At 42.1% G+C, this 17108-nt stretch overlaps 2 protein-coding genes across 3 annotated transcripts in view; both read right to left on the bottom strand.

The window, feature by feature from the left end:
• Positions 1–119: 119 nt before the first annotated feature.
• The window catches only part of prss35 (serine protease 35), a 28247-nt gene continuing 11258 nt past the window's right edge, over positions 120–17108 (bottom strand). The window contains exons 1-2 of one of the 2 annotated variants that reach the window (XM_079691381.1): positions 6438–6618; positions 120–2608 (exon numbers count right to left, since the gene is read on the bottom strand). In XM_079691381.1, coding sequence (XP_079547507.1) covers positions 1315–2589 — 1275 coding nt within the window. In that variant the 5' untranslated portion in view covers positions 2590–2608; positions 6438–6618 and the 3' untranslated portion in view covers positions 120–1314. Of the gene's footprint in view, positions 2609–6437; positions 6619–17108 lie in introns of those variants that run through there. The other variant, XM_079691382.1, reaches the window with a different exon arrangement.
• On the bottom strand, positions 12079–13857 carry LOC307046366 (general transcription factor II-I repeat domain-containing protein 2-like; the record flags this gene model as incomplete). Its single annotated transcript, XM_079692764.1, has 1 exon — positions 12079–13857. The coding sequence occupies one exon, from the start codon at positions 13855–13857 to the stop codon at positions 12079–12081; it is 1779 nt and encodes a 592-aa protein (XP_079548890.1).

A 17108-nucleotide genomic window follows, 5' to 3' on the forward strand; every position in this document is an offset into this window, starting at 1 on the left:
GGGGGAACTACAGTCGGGTGATTCCTTTGGGTTCATCACTGTGAGCGTCAGTTTTCCCATTCCACAAAAATATTAATCTGATCTTTCGTATTGAGGATCATCACAAACACACACACAAGTAGTAATCTTGATTTAATGGTTGGTAGTCATCAATCCGCATCATTAATATCAGGTGTTTGGTATTCAAAAGGATAGGAATAATTTTTGGACAGAAACAACAAAAAAGTAAAAAACATTACATCCCAGATTTAATTTGTTATTATATAGCAACATTGCCTTTGTAATCTTATTAACCAATAGAATTAGAGAAATATCAACAGCTCAAGTATATCATTACATGGTTCATTCCCATCTTAACAAAACCCACATATGTAGCCTCACATAAAATACATAGTAACTGCACTAGGCTATCAAAATATATTCTGAAAAATCCCCACCCTCGCCCCCCCAATAGAGTTTACAGTTTCATAAATTAGCACCACGTTTTCTGGATAAGCACCAGTATAATTATTTGCACAACAATGAAACCCCATTTCACTGTGTTGCAAGTACAGAGAAAATATGGTGTGATTCACTAATCAGATAAGAAATCTATCCAGGATCCATAATGACCCTTTCTCTATTTAGACAAACAATCTTTTTCTTTTTTCTTTTTTTTTTAAAGGTAGTTGTAAAAAAACAAAGTTCTAGATCTACAAAATGCAAAACACCAGTTTGTTCAATTAAAATGTGTATAAAAAATGTTGTCTTTATATAGTTCATTTGCGAAACAAAAGTTACTTTAATTTCTTCTGGGTCTTTTGTCAAAGCCAATGCACGCGCTCTTCTTTACAGTGGTGGAGAACACTTGGAAATGTTCTTCATAAAAAGCATAGTTTGAATAGAATAAATGTACCAGGGCCTTCGCTCATTAACATTTGAATACACTACCTTTACAACATTGTATCCAAAAAGGTCAAATCCTAGAACAAAACAATCCAAATAGAAAGCAAAACAGCAAAATACACATAATACATATTTTTTTCTCCATTTTCTTAGCAAATAAATTAGAAAAGCTGACCAGCCACAATTCTCTTGACGAAGACAAATTCCTGTTGTTGTCAACACTGAGTCTGTATGGCTGAATGTGGGTTGTTTGTGTGATCTTACAGTAGATCTGTGTAACAGGAGTCACTGGGAGGCACGGGAGGTAAAAGGGAGGCAGGATTGGGAGAGGCAGTCGTCAGGGCCCCTGGTTGGAGAGTGGGGAGGGTGCCTTTAGCATAGAGGTGGAATGGGAGAGGGCTGGTGGTCCAGGGGGGATCTTTTGTATTTCTAAGCTACCTTGCACAGACTTGAGTCCCCATGGATCCAGTAGCAGATCTGGGCATATTTGAGGGGTGTTATCCTGACCGCCACGTTGTAATCCTGCTGCATCCCGTTCCCGTTAACATCGACCCACTGGTGCCCAGAGAAAACCCCGATGATCTTCCTCGTCCACTTCTTCTTGCCTGGCTCTTTGAGACGGATGTAGATTCCGGAGCCACTGGAGCCCGGTTTGGCATCGCAGTATTGGTACAACAAATCCTTTGACTCATCAGAGACGGAGCAGAATCGGTACACCAGATTTCCAGGACGGTCATCATCGAAGCCAGAGAAGTGGATCCTCCCAGCAGGAAGCTTCTTCACAGAGGGGATAACTCCCAGATCCATGTACTTGACTTTAGGTGCTTTCTTCAGCTCCAAAACAGCATAGTCATAATCTGCAGTAAGTCCTTCAGACACACCTTTGAACCAACCCTTAGGCACCTGGGTCTTCTTGACCCCCGTCCACCTGAAGGAAGGTTTCCCCGATTCTGCACTTCGTCGACTGCGGCTCTTTCTTCCTTTCCCTTTTCCTTTACGGTCTCCTTTACCATCGTCCCCTTCCTTCTCTTGCGCTTCCTCTTCATCTTTGTCTCCCTTTCTCCTTTTGCCCTTTCCCCGCCCTCCTCTACCTTTGCCTCCCTTCCCTCGTCTGGACTTCTCCTTTAGAATACCGACCCGCAGCTTCTGCACCCCATCTAGATAGTCCTTCCCGTCATGTATGCAGTGGGCAGCAGTCAGAACATGTTTAGGCGACACAAGAACCCCAGAACATCCTGTGGAGATCTTCACAGAGGTGGAGAAGGGATATTTGGTGGAGAACTGCTTATCAGAGATGGTGAAGCGGGTATCAGTGCCGTACACCTCGCGTTTTTGCCGGGACCTAGATGAGACGTTTTGGGACAAGGAAGCAACCTCATTCAGGCCCTGCACAGAAACTGAGGTAAACGTGCGCGTACCATTCTCATAGACTGTCTCGTAGGACAGGAACTGCTCCAGGTCATCCAGAGAGGAGGCAGGAAGGCGACGCTGACACTCGATCCCACAGGTCCCGCTCAGCTGCGCCTGAGGATGCGCTGAAAAGTTTGGACTGCTTAGAGGGACAGTGTGTCTTTGCCTTACCAGAGGCACCTTCCATTGTGGCCAGGTATACTCGTCGTCAACTGCATTCTCCTCAGCAGCTACAGCCAGCACCACAGCCAGCACCGTCACTGGGAGCAGCACACACAGGGGAATGGGGCCCATTGTTAAGTTGGGGCGGGCTCTAAAAAAATGAAGAGAAAAGAGGAAGACATAAGAACACTTTGTAGAAGAAGTTGAAAGAAACAAGATTCATAGTTGTTGTGTAACTTGGAATAGCAATGTCAGTTGGTCAACCACTTGGGTCGTAAAAAATGTATCTCAATTAATTGTCCAGACATATTTATGTGTTGTAAAGACAATTAATATTTCCTAAATTTAAATGGTACCCTGATTTTTCCTCTTGCACCTAAATGAATCACATTTTTATTTTTCAGTGAAACGTCTTGACATCTATTGGATTGACTGCCTTTACATTCAGTAGAGATATTTATGGTGCTCAGAGGATGAATCTTACTGACTTAAGTGAAGCCTTAACTTCTAGTCTATCGTAACAAAGAGGTCAACATGTTGACTTATCATTCTAAATAGATCCATATGTACCAGATGGAATACCATTTCATTTGGTACAGACATTCATTACTGCCAGAAGATGAACCCTAATATTCCTATGACATTTCCTCAAGCCCCACTATGAGGTTGACACTCGTGTTTTTTGACTGGAATTTCTCGATAACCATTAGATACTCAGATTTGTACACACTGGTACAAACATTCATGTGCCCCTCTGGATAAATCGTAATCAGTTTAGTGATTTCATGACTTTTTCCTCTGGTGCTGTCATCAGAGCCTTAATCTTGATGATGTAATCCAAGCAATAACATGACAATTTGAACAAAACAGCATATAATCACCCCGCCTTTTAAAGGTCCCATGACATGGCCATTTCTACTGATCATAATTCCATTGTTGAGGTCTACTAGAATAGATTTAAATTGTTCAATGTTCCAAACTCACATTGGTTTCTCAAACAGCATCTCTGTATATAATGTGTATTCACTCTCTGTCCTAAACGGCTTTTGGAGCTCCTTCCCCCCCCCCTCCCCCTCCCTATGAGCCCACTGTGCTCTGATTGGTCAGCTCGCCCACTCTGTTCTGATGAGTCAACCACCGTTACAGCGGAACATCAGTGATTATGTGTTACAATGGCGTTAGCAACTAGAAAATGACACCAGTAATGACAAACAGATGAGAATGCTGCGTGGGGTCTGGGTGCCGTGTTGGCGGGACGTTGCGGGGCTCGCTGCTCCGCCCTTTGAGGCTCGAGGAGCGGACAGTGTGAGCTGGATTACTGGTGTCGTTTCCTGGTTGCTGCGTGGGGTCTGCGAGACAGCGAGACACCGTGGAACTCAGCCTGAGCACACACACTCACAGCCTGGCTGTTCGAAGCTGGAAATCCGCGGAGCCGCGGCTGAGAAAATAAGGCTGAGTGTGGGCAGCATAGACAGGTATTTTCTGTGTTAGAGTTTTACTCGCTACAGGGTGTACTTTGAGGGTTTGTGACTTTGCAGACCGTTTACATGCATAAAAACCTACATAACAAACAAGGGGATGGGTAGCCAATTAATAGTAGCCATGGGTGGTCATGGGACCTTTTAAAGTTTCTAAAGATACTGCTTCTGACTACCTTCAATTTAGTCTCTAAGTAAGTTTAGAGGTCTGCTTGTTAAAGCTGCACCCCTCTGTTCCGGAGAACACTAGGGTATCAGTATAGCAACCACCTATCTGCAACATTGCAAAAGGTTTTTCATTCAGTTTGTGATACTTGCTGAAGTAATAATTGCCTCTGCTTAGTCAGTGAGATGACAAACAGATGATGTCGTTTGGAATCTTTAATACGATTTACAAAAACCCAACATGTGGACTTGAATTGAGAAGGTTTTGTGTCCTATGTCCAGGTCTACAATCCAGGTCCTTGACAATATAAACACAGATGCATGTATGGCCACATGGAGGCAGCATGGTCCAACATATTAGAGACACATGGTCCAGAGCTCTAGACTATCATTAGGGCGTCTCAATACAGTCCGGTTTTTAAGAGCGTTCCTCAAAGTACTCAAGTTTGCAGAAAAATAAATGCTGGAGGCTGCGGGTAGAGGGAAGGAGAGGATGAACCCTGAGACAGTGGCTTGGAGGTTCGCCACAATGGTTAACCTTCTCCTTCAGTAATGACCATATCTGGTTTCCTTAGCTACACTCCATTCCTTGTCATGCGTACAAACAACATTAAACATATAGATGTGGGCTGCGGACAGCCTGCTGGTTCATGCTTCTACTGTATGTGTGTGAAGTTGCCAATAATCCTGATACACCCTGTAAGGAAAATTCTGATTTGGCCAAGTTTGAATAGATTCAGCAGACCATCACGACAGCTTCATTTCGTCAGCATGGCTGTGGTGATGAAGTCACGCTGGCCATTCCAAACTCAAGTAGAGAAAATCATTTGGATGCCAATCATTGAGGAGCATTGCGGCCGGACTGCAAACCCAACAGTTCATTTCCTACAGAAGTCCAGAGTGAAAAACCACAGTGATCGCATACATTCTGGCTGTGTGAGGGGCTTCAATGGTGTGTGACAGACATGTTGACATTTTGGGAGTCCAGATGGAGGACAAACCATCGGGGGGGCATCCTATATTGTCTTGAAAGTCCACAGACACACATTTTCTTTCAATTAATTGTTATTGCAGTGTGGACACAAGACTGTGCTGGGTTTGGCAAAGCTCCAAAAGACTTAACTGACAGGAAGAATGTACAGCATCATATCAATGCATCATCAGAGAAACAGCTCAAATCCAGTTTTCTTTGTTGAAAATAACCTCTTCTTTTTAGGTTGTTCTGCCAGAAAGTGCATTGCCTTCCAACTGCAAGGAGACTATTTGTCTTAAGTTTACCACAGTGTCCAATAAAACATACCCAGTTGCCGACATCTAACCAGCCCCAAACAGACGGTCATAAAAAACAAGCCCACAAGAACTGTTAAACCGTGTCAATAAATGAGAATACAAAAATGACCCTGCTCAACTTCCAACCTCCCACTGCATGACTTAGAGACACGAAAAGCCTGCAATTATTCAGCAAAGAGGGGAAACTGATATGCTGCCATGATGAGTCTTGGTCACAGAAGGCGCTCATTTGAACAATTTTCCACTGCAGTCAGCTGAAAGAAGAAGCTTTGCCCCCTGCATCCGTCAGCGGGGGGAGTCACAGGAAGAGCCAGAGGCCCCCATAAGGAAAAGTGACCAAAGGATGGCGCTGTGGAGCAAATGTCCGTCTCCAACTCAGTAAGCTTGGCTCATCGTCTAGTTAAACATCACGTTTAATAAAAAAGGATTGTTTCATTCATTTCAACTTTTTTTTCACCACGTCTACATCTCAAGCATAGAGTTTAAATTCAGTGTAACAAGCAGGAAACCTGACACTTTAAGTAACATGAAGAAAATACTTTTAGATTCTAAATATTTGACACAAGATCTGAGGTAAGTCTTTCCTTATTCCCAAATATCACAGTTTTCATTGTAAAGCAAATGAATAGCCCATTAAGTTATACATATTTAATTAAATGTAAAAAAATAGGAACAACTGCATATGTTACACATCGCGAATGCAAGTGGAAAGAAGTGGGACAATGTGTTTGCATTAGAACATTATTTAAACAAATAGCAAACTGTTTTATTTCGGATTTACGGATTTTAAAAAGTCTGTTAAATCAGTATACTATTACTGTTAAAAGCCTTACATAAGGAATATTTTTTGCACCACTTAGGCTGCAAAATCCAATTAGATGTCTCAGAAATAAATCGTTAGAGTTCACCACAAAAACAGAATAAACAATCCAAACAGAAATAAATCAATAGAAATGAATGACAACATATACATAGACAATAAAAAACTAATAAATAGCACAGCTCAACAGATCTCCATAACTTTGCAAAATGACAATAGCTTCCTACCTGCTTGCATCCGAGTGATGGACAGGCCAAATCCGCAACGTATTGTTTGTTTTCCCGAGAAATATACAAATATGATCCCACTAGAAGACAAACGGGTGTTACTGCATCCTCCCGGTATCTGCAGGGCGACGATCCCTCCTCCTCATTGCTGCCTCTGAGAGAGAGTCGCGGCCGGCACGCTGCGCTCAGGCTGCACTTGATGCTGAGGAGGGAGGAGGGAGGAAGGGAGGAGGGAAGGAGGGAGGCAAATCTGAAACGTTTTTTTTCTTTTTACTTGTGACAAAAGCTGTTCCCATATGGGCGGGGCCAGACCAAGCGATTTGGGTAAAGGCTAAATTGGGTGCAGTCAGTGGGGGAGGCAGTGGGGCGGTGTGCGGGTGGGCAGTGGGGCGTGTGCGGGTGGGCAGCATGCAGCAGGGTGCATCCCAGTTTGGCAGGAGAAATAAGGAAAATAAAAATGAAGGAATTAGTTCTACTGTTTCCTACAATAGAATGTGAGCCCTCTCCATTGTGAGCCATGCAAGCCTCAACATCTGCAGCACTTTTAATCTACAATCTCATGTTCTAAGTCCGGTGAAGTGCAAACACCAGTAGGTGTATGTATCCAACTTTAGTCTGTACTAAATAACATTAATGTGATAACGGTTCATAAAGAAAATATCAATTGTAAAGGTGTTTTGGTTACAAGGGGATTGCAATGCTTTGCAAAAATGTTAGCAATCCTTTTTATTAATAGTAAAAAAAAGGTGTAGTAAAAGATCACAGGGGCTTAGAACCGTAAAACTAGGGGCCAGAGATTTCAAGATGAATCTGATTTGGGCCACATGTACAGGATCAGATTGAGGGAAGAGCATCCAAAGCATCACTTGTTTCTCTAATCGTCATGGTTTCCTGTCAAATATACTGTAGATTTTGAACTGTTGAGGTTTCTAACAATTATTTAGGTCCAACAATATGAGTAGCCTTCGAGAAAAGTGCCAGAAGACATATTTGCATTTTATGTCCTTTGCTTAAAAAAACCGAATAATAACAATCAAAAATACATAAAATGTATCCTTACTGTACCTGTCAAATTAAAATGCATATTTATATATATATATATATATATATTTCCCACTGAAGTATACTCAAAGTGTTAAGTAATTTACATTAGCAAAATAGAGACAGTAAAGTGTAAGTGGCTCAAAGTGTTATTACATTTAAATACATTACTTCATGTGTAACAGGGTGGAATGCAGACGGTGCTCCAGACATAGCTTCATATTGTGGGAGTACAGGCAACATCTCTGAAACCATTGACAACTGCCTATAACATCGACATGTATCAGTGAGTCTAGTCCTCATATCAATCATTTGGTCCATTGAGAGTATATATCATTAAATACTTTTCTTACAGAAACCATGGGGCAAGTTGTCTGAGAAATGTATGACGTGTAATCTGACACCTTGTCAACATTTATCGTCCATCTCTCAACTTTACAAGAGTTGGAGTCATTCAATGTCTTTGTGACGGTGTGGTCGTTTTTTAAGGCAGAGCCACCCAAATACCAAAATGCCTGACAACGCCACTTGGGGAATTTCGCCCGAGGAGATATTTCATTTACACCTCAGAAATAAGAAGGCTCTACAAGTTTGTGACTGACACAAGACAGAGACGTGGTTCAACAGTTTATTTCAAAATGTCAATCACATTTATTTGTTTATTCTTGGTAAATAAACTTTATATAGAAAATTACTAAACATCAATGAGAAGAAAAGGGGAGTGGGCAGATGCCAGCCAGGGGGAGGCAGGCTAACAGGGCTGTGTCCCTTACCCACCACCGGTGCTCACTTCAAACCAAAAGTCACTGCAAGTCAAAACTCACTACAAACTGTGTCCCAGTGCTACCACTACAAGCCGTGAAGGGAATCAGACTGTGTGCCTATAGCCTCCACTACTAGCTGGCTCCAACTCCCCTACAAGGGGCAAAGAAACAACAAATGAGTATAAAGCAGAAGAAACAATTATCCAGTTGGTCCAAACAGTAGAATACACTAAAATCCTAAATATAAAGACAGCAAAACAAAATTGAAACAAAAACCTAACTCAAGCAAAACCTAACTGTAGCAAAACCTAACTGTAGCAAAACAGCAGCTGATACCACCTAGTACGAAAAACACGTTGTACATTAGATTACAATACAGAAGTACAGATTTAAATCTTTTAACTTAATTATAAACTTACCACTACTCTGTGTGATTAATACTAAATTACTAAGCAGGGCCAGGAGGGAACATCACACATCCCTCCAGGTTAACAGGAACTTCAGGCATCACACTTGGCCAAAGGAACACCAGGTGGACCAGGATACAAGCTGACAGTAGGCTAATAAAAAGGAATGTAATTCAGTGCTAATATAAGATGCACATGAGGAACATTAAGTTGCTGATCAAACATGACAACAGTATCTGACAATTGACCCACCCTTAAGGTGGCCATGTGGCAACAGGCAGGCAGCAAACGAACCAAAGGCTGCCATGATGCCACAGGTGCCTTAAATACCCCTGAGTTAATTAGGGGTTGGCTCTGGGGGAGGAGTTGACCTACTTTAGGTGGTAGTGAGTTCAGTGCCTAGAGATGAGTTCGGGACAGTTGCCTGAACCCAGGGTGTTTCTCAATGTCGAGGATGCTTGCTTGGTAGCACATGTCTTCCGAGTCATTTGCTTCAGAAGCGAGGCAAGAATCCTTCCTAGCCTCGGAAAACGAAGAATTGTGGAACAGGCTAACAGGTGTGCGTCATATGAGAGGCCCCGCCTTAATTAAATGGAGCGCGATTTCCGCCAAAGATTTGGAAATTGGTCCGTGCGCAAAGCATTGTGGGGATTTTAAGACCGCGGAGTCTACACATGTGCCAGCTACGAAGTACGCCAGCCTCGGTAGAATTCCAAGTATGCTGACATTGGAACAGTCCTTCGGCGGCACTCAATTACGTAGTATGCTTGAAATAGTGGCTCTGGAGCAGCCATACTCGACATTGAGAAACACCCCCTGTGTTCCTGCTACATCTCTAAACCAGAGGGTCTAGGTGTGAATGCTCACTGACACCTTGCCCCTCTGATTGGAATACTCTGATCCGCTTGCTGCCTCCTATATGTAATAGGAATCACTTTGCTGTTTAGTCTTTGCATTATGTTAGGTCAGGAGGAGAAGCTGGGCCTCTGGCTGACAGAGGAGGAATGCCATGCGGAGGAGTTGAAGTCTAGATGAGCCAAGAAAAGACACGGAAAATATGTGTGTAATGAAGGAGAGAAAGAGAGAGGTGGGGGGGGGGGGGGGGAAGAGAGTTATGATACACATCTGGCTCAAGAGGGAATGAGGAGTACAGGATGTCATTGGGATTTGAAAACTGATTTTAGCATAATCACTTCTGTCAGTCACTTTGATTTACAGCAGGAATTGCACCGATTCCAATAAACGAGTTATGAAATTACAACTGTTTGTGTGTGTGTATACGTTTATGTGTGTGTGCGTGCATGTGTGTGTACATGTGTGAATATAAGAGACGTGGGAGGCCTACACACCTGTCCAGCTTGTTAAAGATCGTGCTCATCCTTGTGTGTGTGTGTGTGTGTGTTGTACATTGCACATTGCACATCCTTTGGATCTTAACAAGTATTAACTACCAGCATGAAATTCAGCATTGTGTTGCTGTGGACGGGGTCAGAAGCACAACATGTTTCAACAACCTAAAAAGTCACAATCAGTTGAAATGTACAGTATTTATATAATATTTTCAAGCATTATTTTGCTCTCAGAAAGCCCTTTCTGACGGTGGACAGAAGGTAATCTATGCTCTCTTCAAAACAACCAGACTACAATGAAAAACAACGTAATTTCCCTCACAGAACATTGAAGTTGCTGGTCTACTGCTGCCTTGATTGGTTCGTTTTTTGTGTTATTTGGTTACTTTGATGTTTTGAAGGGTTAGATTGGATTCAACAAAGAGATTACACAAACAAAAATAAAAACAAGCTTGATCAATCTAGGCAGCAGTAGACAAAATCCTCAAATGACAGCAAATCGGTAGACCAGCATCTTCCATGTTGTGGAAGGTAAAATAAAGTTTCATCTCGATAGAGTCTGGTGGGTTTGAAGAGCACACAGATAATGGCTTTAGTTATCTAGTGCTGTCTGATGGGAAGGTAAAACAGCTACATACAGTATGTGGCTAAAATATGATTGAATGGCTGAATGTACAGAATATGGATGAGTAACTCATACAAACCCATTTCAAAAATCCAAACTATCCCTTTAATATTTTCTAATCACAATCAGTTAGAATAAGAGCTAGATGTTTCTCTCTGTCCCGCTTTCTCTGGGTGTGGTCCTGAATTATCCTTTGGGATTTGCATGTTAATGCAACAAACTTAACTCGGGGAGATTGACCCGTAATTGAAAACACACCGCAGGGACTGTAAACATACAGAAGTCCCCCGAGTGCACAATGCTAAGACCTTTTCATAGTCACACTCATATTAAGTTAAGCAGAAGGCCACACAGACTGAGGGAAAACATTGTGCATGTGACATCACCCGTAGCTTTCTGAAGGGACGTTTTGATGCTGAATGAGGGCTCCCCGTCCACCGCCATCATTTTTAAATTACTGCAGCCACAATATCAAAATTATTTAGGCAACAAGCCGGAAGCAGAAGAGGAGGGATTAACATGTTGCAACCATTTCACACAGCTAAACAAGCCCCCTCTGAGACCCTGATTGATTGTGGAATAGACTTTGGATATTTGGAGAAAAGAGGTATTTTTGTTAAACTTCACAGAATCAGAGTTCTCATGGAGAATACATCTACTGGTCATTGGAGAAACAACAGCATTAGACTCTTAAAGGTACCCTGGGGAGTTTGTAACCTTCAGCACTCTGTAATGGTGGGTCACTGTTTCATTAGTCGTGCATGAGGATGCGCATGGATGTGCACACTGGTGACGGAATAAACATGCAAAAAGTTTCACACTTTTTCAATGATCTAAAGGTGGTAGTACTGTTGGGAATGTGGGAATAGGGAAGCTAAGGTAGAGAGGAAGGCGATTGCTAGCTACAGTACCTGAATAATTAGATGGATAAATAAACAATGCAGGATTAAAGACACTTGATTGACTTTCAAATATGTTATGAGGAAGGATACTGAACATACATGTACTGTTGTTTCCTTAAAAATAACCTGGGCACCTTTAGGCTGGGCATCTTTGACTTTGGGTCAACTCACAGTACATTTAAATCGGCCTTTGTTATCAGCCAGAATCCAATATTTGTATGCTTACACTGGTATCAATTGACTGGTGACAACATGGCTGCTTATTGTAAGCTTGGATCCCCTAGTCATCCTCAAAAAGGTAAAATAACTCCTGAAAAAGGCTCAAATGGGAAATAAAGGAAGAAAAATGTAATATACTGTAGAGCAGGGGTGCTCACACTTTTTCAGCATGAGAGCTACTTATAAAATGATCAAGTCAAAATGATCTACCTACTACAAAAAATGTAAAACATATATTTATTTATAAATATATTGAGGATTCTTTATATCGCATGAGCCAATATTGCACAACACAACACAATTAACTATGTACATTTTTTGTCATTACCCGAGTTTACTCTGATGACTTGCACTGAATTGAATCAGCCAGGGATGCATAGTCCGGACGGTAACTGCTGACAGCCAGCCTCAAGCACACTTCCAAATGTTCATCAGTCATGGTGGAACGGTACTTGGACTTGATGATCTTCATGTGGGAAAAGGCTGACTCACATAAATAAGTGGAGCCGAATAATGCTGTCAAGGAGGTAGCACATTTCCTCATGTTGGGGTACTTTACCTCTGTGAGTAAGTTCCAGAACTGTCCATGAGCTCTGGACTTCAGCTCAATGTCAGCTTGTAGTGTCAAAATCTCATCTTCCACTACAGAAGAGTTCAGGTGAAACAGTGTTGCAATTTTTGATGCGAGTGAATCAACCTCAGCATCTTCCCGAAAAGGATAGCACATGAATGTAGCGACTGGCTCGAGCAAAGAAAAGTCTTGAAAGCGTTTGTCAAACTCTGACAGACATTTGTCAATCTGCTCTGTGTAGCGTGCAGTGTCAAGTTGCACACAGGCCTTCCTTTGCATCTCCAGCTCTGACGCCAGGTTCTGGAAGTTTTCCAAATCATGGCGCTGCAGCTTTGAGGAGAGATGTTGCATCTTTCGTTTGAAAGCATTAACCGAGCTGATCATATTGATCACTGTTTTGTCTTTTCCTTGCAGCTGTAGATTAAGGTCATTCAACATGTTGGTCAGATCGGTTAAAAATGCCAAGTCTAACAGCCACTGACCGTCATTTAGTTGCGTGTATTCTGCATGTCCAGCTACACGGAAAAACTCCTTAATCTCCGGACAGAGCTCTCGAAATCTTTGCAGGAATTTCCCTCGACTAAGCCATCTCACGTCAGTGTGTAGCAACAACTCAGAGTGGTCGCAGTCAGCATTCTCCAGATGTGCACGGAATAGCCTTCTTTGAAGAGATCTGGCGCGAATAGAACAGGCGATCTTCGTTGCAACATCCATGATCTCTTTCATGTTGAGCATTTTAGCGCATAACGCTTGTTGGTGGATTATGCAATGGTAATTTAGGAAGTCCGGGAAAGCATCGTCCTGCCTGCACTTTGCAATAAATCCATTCAAGCGGCCAACCATTGCGGGTGCTCCATCCGTGGTGATAGACATCAATTTGTACACTGGGAGCTGAGTTTTCGCGATAAAGTTTTTAAACGACTGAAATATGTCCTCTCCTCGCGTCTGTTCTTTCATGGGCAGTACTGTTAATAGCTCTTCTTTTGTAGTGATATCACTAAACACCATACGAATGAAAATGCACATCTGGGCTGTGTCACTCACGTCCGTTGATTCGTCCAACTGCAGTGAGAAACACTCGCAATCTCCAATGTCCTTCCAAAGTTGCTGGGTTAAATCCTCAGCCATGGCTTCACAGCGCCGTGTAACTGTGCTTCTTGACAGCTGGAGAGCTTTGATCGAAGATAATATTTCTGCCTTATTTTTAAAGTCTCGGAACAATGAGTCAGCTGCTTCAACGAATGCCTCTTTTACCATCTCTCCGTCTTGGAAGGACTTCTTGTTATTGACGATGATGTGACTCACCCGGAACGATGCTTCAGTGGCGGCTTTCGCTTTTGAAGTTTGTTGCGTGAAAAATGACTGCTGTCCGGACAACTGGGATTTCAGTTCCTTCACTTTTCTCTTTCTCAGCTCGCTTTTCGGCGGGAAGTCGGTGTCGTATTTTCCATGAACAGTCCGAAAATGCCGCTCCACATTCCCCTTCTTTGGTATTGCTATGGTAGACTGGCAGATGAGGCAAACGCACTTGGAAAATGTCATCGTGAAAAAAAAGTCCTCCTCCCATTCCGTATGAAAGTTATACGTTTTTTTCTTCTTACTTGGTCCAGCTACCTCACTCATTTTTATACCCTTTCATAGGTTTGAGAGAAAAAACCAAATGCTGAAAACTGGCCGTAACTCGCTGACAAGCTTGCTAGTTAGTTAGCACTTAGCGCAGTTGTTTGCTCATGCGCAGTGACCTAAGTGTCGGACAAAATTCAGATGTCATCTGACTGGCTGCCCTGTATATCAATCAAAAGACGGGATGGATGATAGGTTGAAGTCAATTTTTTTAATGTCACGCGATCTACCAATAATACCTTTGGGATCGACTGGTAGATCGCGATCGACGTATTGAGCACCCCTGCTGTAGAGCCATAGATGCCTTAATGATACGAACAACATGGTATTTTCAGTTTAGTTTACATGACAGCAAAGACTTATTCAGTACTATATTTTTTATCTCAAACTTCACTTCAAATCACAACTCATCTGGTAGAAATCTTTACCTATTCTAAATTTAATCAGGGCCAAGAAAGCACAGAACATATCTAGGTAATTATTAGCACTTTGGCTCGACCAAAAATCGTTTAAAAAATGTGCTATATAAATAAAACTTGGTTTGATTTTATTTTATTTTATTTCTAAATGTGTACAGTGTCTGTCATTTAGGCCTTTGCTAAAACACTTGGCCATAGAGTCATTATGAGCTGGTTAGTTGAAATCTGAATGGTTGCCAAACTGATATTTGTTCCCACTCTTTCTTCTTGTGACCATAACACACGTTATTGGGCCAGGTGCAAAGTATCCATGCTCCAGGAATTCTTTTGTTGGATTTTGTCTGATGAGTTCTCAAAAAACATGTTGTATTTATATTGTAAAAAAACGTGCTCCTCTTCTCTAAGAGGCTACTCAACATACCAACCCCATAACAAACTTTGACCAGTGTTATCACAACCATCACAGATCCATGCTCCTGTCTTCAGTTAAGCTCAAGGTCAAAGGTCACAAAAGTGGAGTGAAACAAGAGAAAGAGAGATGTCTATGCTCTCAGCCCTGTGGCTTCCAAATAGAAAAGCAGTGAGTGATATTTCTGGTCGGGGCTCTGCAGTGTGGATAGAGAGGCTTTTGTGCAGGGCCGTCACACCCTCACAGGAAGTGCTCCCTTTGCGCTCTGCTGTGGTAGAAGGATGCTTATAGGTGGGGGCTAAATTCAGGAATTTCATTAGATGTGTTTGGGTGTAGTGGATGAGACCTTGCCCTCCTTCAAAGCAGTAAACCAGTCAATGGGTTCGAAAATGGGATACAAGTACTAGTTTTGGGGTTAACTTTCATCCTGCTGTGTACCCTAAATCCAAATATCTCAAAATGCTTTTGGGTAGTTCTCATTCTGTATTCAGTATTTTTCAGGGACAGTGAGCTCCAATAATTAATACAAATTGAACAAACCCATTTTTTATTTTAGAGGGGCTATTGGTGCTTGGAAACTCACACATTTTAGTAGCTCAAATATAAATATTTCTGTTCAATAATCACATCCTCTTGAGCATTTACTATACAAATGAGCTTTTACTTTACTCAAGTCTAAGATTAGGACAAAATCATATCCTAGGTAGTGGACAAACAGTACAGAATTTAAAATATGCTTGTGGTTCTTGTGCATGGCCGTTTTAAATGGCTAGATTGTTCCCCCTTAAGAAATGTCAACAAAGCGGTTAGTATCTATCAAGACCCCAGGAAGTGCGCCGAATGCTGAAGCACATTTTCGTGGTACTACAACTCTTATGTCTACCATGAATGTCTGTGACGTCATTGGACCCAAAATAATTTTTCCCATTGACTTATATTGGGAAAGAGACATCTATAAATCAGCGGATATTTTTTGGGGAAATAAATCAACAAGTTATTTTCCCCTTCCTTTCAACTGACTGAGCCAAGATCGGCCATGATGCTGCGGCTTGGAGGCGGGGCTTAAGCAAATGCAAATGCAAACGCTCTATGGGCTCAGATACATACCTTTGATCTCGAGAGGCAGCCCATTTTTGCTTCACGCGCCACCAAACAACTTAGGAATGACCGGGGTCTCGTCTCCAACACTGTATCCAGTTCTCTTTATACATCCAAGATTTCTCCTGGATGTATTACATTTGGTAGGGTTATGTTACATGTGAAAATGTACATAAATGGCAATTGGAGGTATACCCCTCAAGAGGTCAGCAATTTTGAATTTACGGTGCCATTTCCGAGGATTTAATCAATATTTCCAGGTGTTGTACTTTAACCGACCGGCCATGAGATTTTATTGGTATGACTTAAAATGTGATCCATAGAATCTTAAGGCCTTTCGGATGCGAAATTATGAGATTTGGATTGACTTCGCTGTTGCGCTGAAGCAGAAATAATTTCCCCATCAAAATTCTATCTCAGAGGACCTCATTGCCCTTGGAGTTTGTAGCTGTCTACATTAAAGGATGCCTACTCCTCTGCACAGACCACACTAATTAACCAAGTGAGAGGGCTGCAGTGACCCACAGCTCACTTCCACAGGCTTTATTTTGACAACTGAATGGTCTTTTAGCTCTGCTCCACGCTAAACAGACTACCATTGATGTGATAGGATTCTGTACCTCACTACCTCTCTCTCTCACAAGCACAAACATTAATACAGTATATATAGTAAATGTATATATTAACAGTAATGGGACAGTTAGTTAAAGGTCTCAGTTAGATCCACATACAGTTTATATCCTTTTTTGATAGTAAATATTTTGGTAAATGTTTAGCATGCCAGCTTTCAGAGACGATACTGTGTGTGATGAAAGGCAGACTGAATTCCCTCGTGCCCCTTTGAATCTCATGTGAAAATTAACAGGCAACCACAGTCCTGCTGCAAAATGGACTTGTGAAGGCATTGCCATCAGTACTTCAAAGACACTTAACCTTTCAGGAAATGTGCATTTCTATACAAGAAATAGAAATTATGCTGGATTACTCCCTTCAGGATTTGAAGTGAGTCACTGCCCAGATTGAAGACTACAAGTACTTTGGGGTCTTGTTCATAAATTAGGGTAAGATAACGCATTATTGTGATTGTTAGAATCCACTTCAAAACAATGGTACTTGCATACCATGCTGCGAATGGATCTGGCCCTTCCTACATCCAGGACATGGTTAAACTGTACACCCCAGCACATGCACTTCGCTCTGCATCAGCCAAACAGCTCGCTGCACCCGCACTGCGAGGGGGACCC

The sequence above is a fragment of the Notothenia rossii genome (genome assembly GCF_949606895.1).
Source record: "Notothenia rossii genome assembly, chromosome: 7".
Taxonomy (NCBI): Eukaryota; Metazoa; Chordata; class Actinopteri; order Perciformes; family Nototheniidae; genus Notothenia; species Notothenia rossii.